At 47.2% G+C, this 7,465-nt stretch overlaps 1 protein-coding gene across 1 annotated transcript; it reads right to left on the reverse strand.

Annotated features, from left to right (window-relative positions):
- Window positions 1-4,630: 4,630 nt before the first annotated feature.
- Window positions 4,631-5,493, reverse strand: LOC129652201 (keratin-associated protein 5-7-like). The gene is made up of 3 exons (XM_055580515.1): window positions 5,161-5,493; window positions 4,787-5,019; window positions 4,631-4,735 (listed from the first exon to the last, which is right to left on the reverse strand). Exons 1-3 carry the CDS (start codon window positions 5,195-5,197, stop codon window positions 4,631-4,633), a joined length of 375 nt encoding a protein of 124 aa, XP_055436490.1. The 5' UTR covers window positions 5,198-5,493.
- Window positions 5,494-7,465: the final 1,972 nt, after the last annotated feature.

The following is a 7,465-nucleotide window of genomic DNA, read 5'->3' on the forward strand; positions in this document are numbered from 1 at the left end:
GATTTTCAGTTTGTTCAGCATTTTTCCTTGCTGTGTGCCTGGGAATGGCCATGTCCGAGCTCCCTCCATGCTAGACTGGAATGACTTACACCCTCAAAACACTTAGTGAGCACCAACACATACACCTCCTTTAGTACATAATGTTCATTGGCCAGATGCACAAAACCTTTGATAGAGTGAATATCAAGCTCTCCTAAATATTTCAGTACTGTCTTTAGATTTAGTTGGGATCATTTATAACATTTATCTTGAAATGATTCTAAAATCAAGGGCTAAAAAATACACATATTCAGTGGAAATCACATGGTGATTTGGTAAGATTCTTTAATATTGGGAAGTGCTTAAACACATACAGAGGGTGAGATGGTTAGATAGCATCACTGGCTCAATGGCCATGAGTTTGAGCAAACTCTGAGAGATGGTGAAGGACAGGGAAGCCTGGCGTGCTGCAGTCCATGGGGTCGCTGAGTCGGACACGACTGAGCGACTGAACGACAGCAAAGCATATTACATGAATTAAAATTTAAATTTTAATTAAATTTAAATTATAATTTAAAATTGAGGTACAATTCATATACCATCAAATTTGCCCTTTAGAGTGTATAATTCAGTGACTTTTTAGTAGACTCACAAAGTCACATGACCATCACTACCACTTAATTCCAGGACAGTTTCATCGTCTCAGAAAGAAATTCCATGTACATTTAATGGGGAGGCTTCATCTCCCTCTTTCAAACCAGCCCATGGTAAATACTCATCTGCCCTTTGCCTCTGTGGAGTCACCTGTTCTGGACACCGCATGTGAATGTGGTCGCATAATATGTGGCCTTTCACTTAGCACGATGCTTCAAAGTTTATTTCTCTTGTACCATGTGTCAGAACTTCCTTCCTGTTTAGGGGTACGCCACTGTGTGCGTGGACCACATTTTGTTTATCCATTCACCAGTTGATGGACATTTGCTTATTTCCATTTTTTGGCCATTATGAATAATGCTACGATGAGCATTATTGCACAGATTTTTGTGTGACGTGTTTTCCACTATCTTGGGCATATACCTAGCGATGGCATTTCTGGAGCGTGTGGCAATTCTGTATTTAACATTTGGTGAACTGCCAAACTGGTTTTCGGAGTAATCGTGCCATTTACTTCTTCAGTCAGCCGTGCACAGGGCTCGACGTCTCCAGTGCTCACCGGCACTTGTTACTGCCTGTTTTTCTGATGATATCCACCCGAAAGGGCATGAGGTGCTATCTCACTGTGGTTTTGATTTGTGTCTTCCTGATGACTAATGATGTTGAGCATCTTTTCATGTGCTTATTAGCCATCTGTGTATCTTCTTTGGAGAAACATCTATTCAGATCCTTTGCTAATCGGGTTATTTCTCTTCCTTTTTGGGGAGTGAGAGTTCTTTCTATATTCTGAATATAAGGCAGTTGTCAAATATCTGATTGGCAAATATTTTATCTCTACATTGTCTTTTTACTTTTTGACTTCTGTCCTTTGAAGCTCAATATCTTTTTATTTTGATGCAGTCTGATTTATATAATTTTTTTTTTTTTTGCTTATGCTTTTGCTGTCAAAAGCTCCCCTCATAGCTCAGTTGGTAAAGAATCTGCCTGCAATGCAGGAGACCCTGGTTTGATTCCTGGGTCTGGAAGATCCGCTGGAGAAGGGATAGGCTACCCACTCCAGTATTCTTGGGTTTCCCTTGTGACTCAGCTGGTAAAGAATCCACCTGCAATGCAGGAGACCTGGGTTCCATCCCTGGGTTGGGAAGCTCCCCTGGAGAAGGGAAAGGCTGCCCACTCCAGTATTGTGGCCTGGAGAATTCCATGGACTATGCAGTCCATGGAGTCGCAAAGAGTTGGACACGACTGAGCGACTTTCACTTTCACTTTGCTGTCCTATCTAATATCCATTGTCTAATATAAGATCACAAAGACTTACTCTATCTTTTTTTCTAAGAGCTTTATAGTTTCTAGTTTTGGCTTTTATGATTAGGTCATGGATCCATTTCAAGGCTTTTTTTTTTTTTTGTACATATGATTTGAGATAAAGGTTCAACTGTATTCTTTTGCGTGTGGTCACTACTTGTCTCAGCACTGTTCATTGAAAAGACTTTGCATTGAATGATTGTGGCACCGTTGTTGAAAATCAGTTGCCCATAATTTGAAGGATTTGTCTCTAGACTCAGTTCTGTTCCATTGATCTATGTCTACCCTTATGCAGTTTCACACAGCTCTATTACTATAGCTTTTGATGCATAATTTATTATTTTTCGCTGGGCTGCGTCTCTGGCCGCGCTTGGTCTCTCTGGTCGCAGCAGCTCCTGCGGTACTCGGGCCTCTCCTGGCAGCGCAGACTCGAGGCGCATGGGCTTTGTAGTTGCCGCAGGCGGGCTCAGCACTTGTCCGGCACGGGCTTAGTTGCTCCGAGGCACGTGGGCTCTTCCAGCACCAGGGGTCAGAGCCGGGTTTCCTGCACTGGCAGGTGGGTTCCTATCCACCGTACCACCAGACAAGTCCTACTGTAACCCTGTAATACATCGGAAATTGGGAAACGTGAGTCCTCCAAGTTAGATTTTCTTTGTCAAGATTGCTTTGACTATCTGCAGATCCTTGAATTTCCATATGCACTTTAGGGTCAACTTGTCACTTTCTGCAAAAAGCAACGTGGGATTTTGAAAGGGATTATGTTAAATCTGCAGAGTTTTGAAATACTGTCATTCTAACAATATTATGTCTCCTGATACAGGACCACTGGATAGCTTTCCATTTATTTTGGCCTTCTTTAACTTCTTTCAATGGTGTTTTGCAGTTTTGCACTTCAGTTAAGTTTATTAAGTTGTTTTGTTATTTTCCATGATATTGTCTTCTTAATTTAAATTCTGATGGCTCATTGCTGGTATACAGAAATATAGTTGATTTTTGTATATTTGATGTTGTCTCCTGTGGCCTGCTGAATTCATTTCTTAGCTCTAATAATTGTGTGTGTGTGTGTGTAGTGCTTAGGATTCTCCATACACAAGGTATTGTCTTCTATGAATAGAGGCTGTTTTACCTTTTCCTTCCCAGTGTGGATGACTGTTATTTCTTTCATTGTTTATTCTTAAAATTTTATTGTTTATTTTATTTTTGGCAGTGTTGGGCCTTCTGCTGCAGGTGGGCTCTCTCGGGTTGCAGTGCGTGGGCTTCTCATCGCAGTGGCCTCTTGTTGCGGAGCACAGGCTCTAGGGTGCTTGGGCTTCTGTAGTCGTGGTGCATGGGCTCGGTTGCTCTGAGGCACGTGGGATCTTCCAAGACCAGGGATTCAACCCGTGTCTCCTACATTGACAGGTGGATTGTCTACCACTGAGCCACCAGGGAAGCTCATGGCTGTTGCCTCCTGTTCTGGCTTCTTACCCTGGCTAGGACGTCAGAGTGATGCTGAGCAGACATGGGGCGCGTGGATGCCCTTTGCTTGCTCCTGATCTTCCGGAAGGTGTCCAGGCTCTCACAGCAGGTGTGATGTCAGCTGGGGGTTTTTGGCAGGTGACCTTCATCAGGTCCCCTTCCGTTCCTCCTCCAGCCCCACCCCTGTTGAGATCCGAGAGTGGTTGGTTCTCACTGACTCTGAGCCCAGCGGTGGGGAGAGAGCTCCTTGTTCCATGCTGAGCCGGGCCGACACTGGTCTCTGAAACAGGACAGTCTATATCTTTGCAGCTTCTCAGGAGCTCAGCTCGTTTTCGTCACCTCTTTCTCTCCAGGCTTGACCCCTGCTCTGGGGCCTGGGCGGTGCACAGCCCACCCAATAGACCTTTTTCTGGACATTGAGGGCAAATGTCTCCTCCTCCTCCAAGCACATCCTCTCTGGGGAAGGAGCTGCATCCCTGATGCCAGCAAGGACAACCTGAATCCTGAATCCCATTCACTCAGAGGGTACCCCGCCTCTGCTAATAAGAGTCTTCCATTCGCTCTCCATCAATTCTTTGCTCACTCACACACGCACTCAGTGGTCCCTCCACTCATTAATTTACCTAATGTCTGTGGAATGACCGCTGAGCCCGGCACTGGGGTGAGAGCAGCAAAGGGCCTGGGGAGCTGATCGATTAGGCAGCAGGAGCAGGAAACACGATTGATTTCGCTAACAAGACAGGCTGGAAGGAAAACCACAGTGAGACCAAGGTCTGTGGGTGGAGGATTTATTTATTGGTGCACCCAGACCCATTGTGGGTCTTAATGCACTTGTTTTAATCAGGTGGGTTATTGGAGACACACTTATGGGAGTGATAAAGCTCCTGGCAAACAGAGAAAGACACAGGCTTGGTGCCTGGCACAGAAGAATTAGGGATGGAAGCTTCGGCCACCTCCCTGATCTGTGAGCCATTCTCAGGGTGAGTCTGGCTCAGGCATTAGGGTGTGTGGGTAGAAGGCGCAAAAGTGTCTGGGGCACGGGACCCCCCTCTCAGGAAATGTGTGTGGGCGAACTTCATGCCTTTCCCTCAGGTTCTGGGGAGGAGTCTGGAGCCAGGAGACTCTAGCTGTCCATCACCTGGACAGGAACTGCTTGGGGATGATCCAGGACACGTCTACAGGCGCTCGATGGGAAGCCCACACCCTCAGGAGCCACCTGAAGTCTTCAGTCAGAGCCTCAGATCTTACACTGGCAGCAAACAGGGACACAGCAGCTGGACTGGGAGCAGCAGGGTCTGCAACAGCTGGACTGGGAGCAGCAAACGGGGACACAGCAGCTGCACTGGGAGCAGCAGGGTCTGCAACAGCTGGACTGGGAGCAGCAAACGGGGACACAGCAGCTGGACTGGGAGCAGCAAGGTTTGCAGCAGCTGGACTGGGAGCCCCCACACGAGCCACAGCCCCCCTTGGAGCCCCCACATGAGCCACAGCCCCCCTTGGAGCCCCCACAGGAGCCACAGCCCCCTTTGCCACAGCTGGAGCAGGAGCAGGCTGGCACACAGCAGCACACGGGCACACAGCAGCTGGAACCACAGCCCCCCTTGGAGCCCCCACACGAGCCGCAGCCTCCCTTAGACCCCCCACAGGAGCCACAGCCCCCCTTGGAGCCCCCACAGGAGCCACAGCCCCCTTTGCCACAGCTGGAGCAGGAGCAGGCTGGCACACAGCAGCACACGGGCTTGCAGCAGCAGACGGGCACACAGCAGCTGGAGCCGCAGCCTCCGGAACAGCCAGAGCAGCCCATGGTTCTGGTGGGTTGAGGGTGGAGTAGGTCAGAGGAGCAGGTGGAGAGAGAGAAGGTGCTCAGTGTGGGGCCTCCTGGGCCAGGAGCCTCTATATACCTGCCGGGTGTTTATACTCAACACATGACTTCCTCTTGTGTGTTTACCTCTTTCAAACACACACGTTATTCTTAAACTCTTTACAGTCCCATGAGCCCCCAGTAGCTCACACCGAGGTCTGCTTCCTTGATTTCTAAATGTGGTTTCCTCCTTAGGGTGTTTCTCTTTGTAAACAGAGCCTGTGCTCCCAGCTCAGGGAGCCCTGAGGTCTGACCACCCCAGGCGGCGAGTCACATCCTTGGTTTTCCTGTTTCTGCTCATCGATAAACCTCTGTAAGTTTCTATTTCTCTTCTTAAAGATCAGTTGGTGTCATTTCTGTAAATAAAATTATTGAGCAGAAAAATAAAAGACTACTTATAGTTCCCAAATCCCGACACTGCCAGTCTCAATATTTTGTTGAATTTGAGAAGCAGGATTTGAAGTCCTTTGCCTTTCTGGCCTTCCTGCCTTCCCTCTGCTCAGTTCATCCCCCCAAACATGAATTAGACCCCCTATTCTTCTCTTCACAGGACCTGGCTTCACAAACTGCTCTGACGCCTCCTACGCTTTTTAGCTTTCTTCAGTCCATTTTTATAAAAATCCCATGAATCAACTGACATAGTGCACACTGACTGTCTTTGAGGGCTGTGAAGATAGTTTGGGTGGATTGGCCACCATTTGGTTAGACATCTTCTCCGATGGAACTTCATTTTCTAGGATTGATTTTGATTTTCCTACTGAGGTGACAGTTACATCCAGAGATGTGATTCAAGTGCTTCGAATCCGCGACCCCAGCAGTTTCGCTCACAGGCTGTGATGTGACTGCCCCCTGGTCGCGCTGGCTGGTGTCCATCATGCAGGGTCTCTGGCCCTTCCAGCCCCAGTCCCCAGGCCCACAGCCCCCTCCCTTCTGACTGGTGTTCCTGTAGTTGGAGGCACATAAACGATATCATAAGCATATGTCCTGGCTTCTTTGACTTAGCATCTTATCCTGTGTCTCAGAGACGTGCGTGAACTTTTATTTATTTTTGTGTTTTCGTGCATGAACTTTTAATCGCCAGGAAGTGTCCCAGGTGGAAGTGTGCTCCCGGGGACCCTCTCACCCCCTTTTTCGCAGACGCCGGCATTGTGCCCGGCACTGGGCCGCGACGCACAGGACTCCTGTGAACGGCTCGCGCTGTTTCTGTTTTGCTGGCGCGTGACTGACGTACAGTGTTGCTCGTTTCAGGTACACAGCATCGGGATTCAGTTACATGTGTGTATGCATGCGTCTTTCTGAGAATGTGTCTTGTTTGCTTCGGTTACACGTGTAGACGTGGGCTTGTGGACTGTGGGTGGGGGACTGCGGCAAGGGTTTAACTTCATCAGAGCCTGATGGTTTCCATGACACTCATGCCTTTTTCAACCTTGCTGGTGGGTCTGAGCATACAGCGACTCCCTGTCTCCCCTTATATTTGCAGATTTAAAAAATCTGCAGTGTTCCCATGGGTGGGCAGTGATAGCTCACGTTTGCCTCGATTTGCATCTCTCTGGTGACTCAGGTTGTCGAGCACCTTCCCACATGCTTACTGGCCATTTGTATACTCTGGAAAAAAACATTCGTTCTGTTTTGGGGCCAATTTTATTGTGGGTTTTTATTTGTTTTTCTTTTTTTCCATGATTGATTTATTGGAATTCTCACAAATTATATCTAAATAAACTGTGTGTGTGTGTATATATATATATTTCTCCTATTATTTGCTTTGCCTCATTATTGTCTTGATATCTTTTTTCAATTTACAGATTACCTTGATGCAGACCATTTTTAAAGTCTATGTTGAATTCATTACAATATTGCTGCTGTTTTTTGTTTTGGCTTTTTGGCTGTGAAGCAAGCGGAGTCTTAGGTCCCTGACCAGGGATCAAACCCACACCCCCTGCATTGGAAGGCGAAGTCTGAACCACTCGACCGCCTGGGAAGTCTGTTTCTTGATATCTTAACAGCATCCTTTGACAGGTTTTTTTTTTTTTTTTTTTTACTTTCATGATCTAATTGAACACTTTTTATCTTTGATGGTTAGTATGCCTTCTTCTGAGCCCTCTGAAAAATCTGCTAGCTTTCCTTCTAGGAGCGTCCATTTTTGTTTTTACGTTTAGTTCTGTGTTGGATGGCAAACTCGATTTGTATGAGTGAGTGTCGGCAGGGGTTCAT

Source organism: Bubalus kerabau, chromosome 5 (assembly GCF_029407905.1).
Source record: "Bubalus kerabau isolate K-KA32 ecotype Philippines breed swamp buffalo chromosome 5, PCC_UOA_SB_1v2, whole genome shotgun sequence".
Lineage (NCBI taxonomy): Eukaryota > Metazoa > Chordata > Mammalia > Artiodactyla > Bovidae > Bubalus > Bubalus kerabau.

What these genes read in the sequence shown, in the direction of transcription:
- LOC129652201 (XM_055580515.1), bottom strand. Translation starts at nt 5,197, where the DNA reads ATGGGCTGCTCTGGCTGTTCCGGAGGCTGCGGCTCCA. An exon ending in TTCCGGAGGCTGCGGCTCCA is followed by an intron (nt 5,020 to 5,160) that starts GCTGCTGTGTGC and finishes GGTCTAAGGGAG; the next exon opens with GCTGCGGCTCGTGTGGGGGC. An exon ending in GCTCCCAGTCCAGCTGCTGT is followed by an intron (nt 4,736 to 4,786) that starts GTCCCCGTTTGC and finishes TGCTGCTCCCAG; the next exon opens with TGCAGCTGCTGTGTCCCCGT.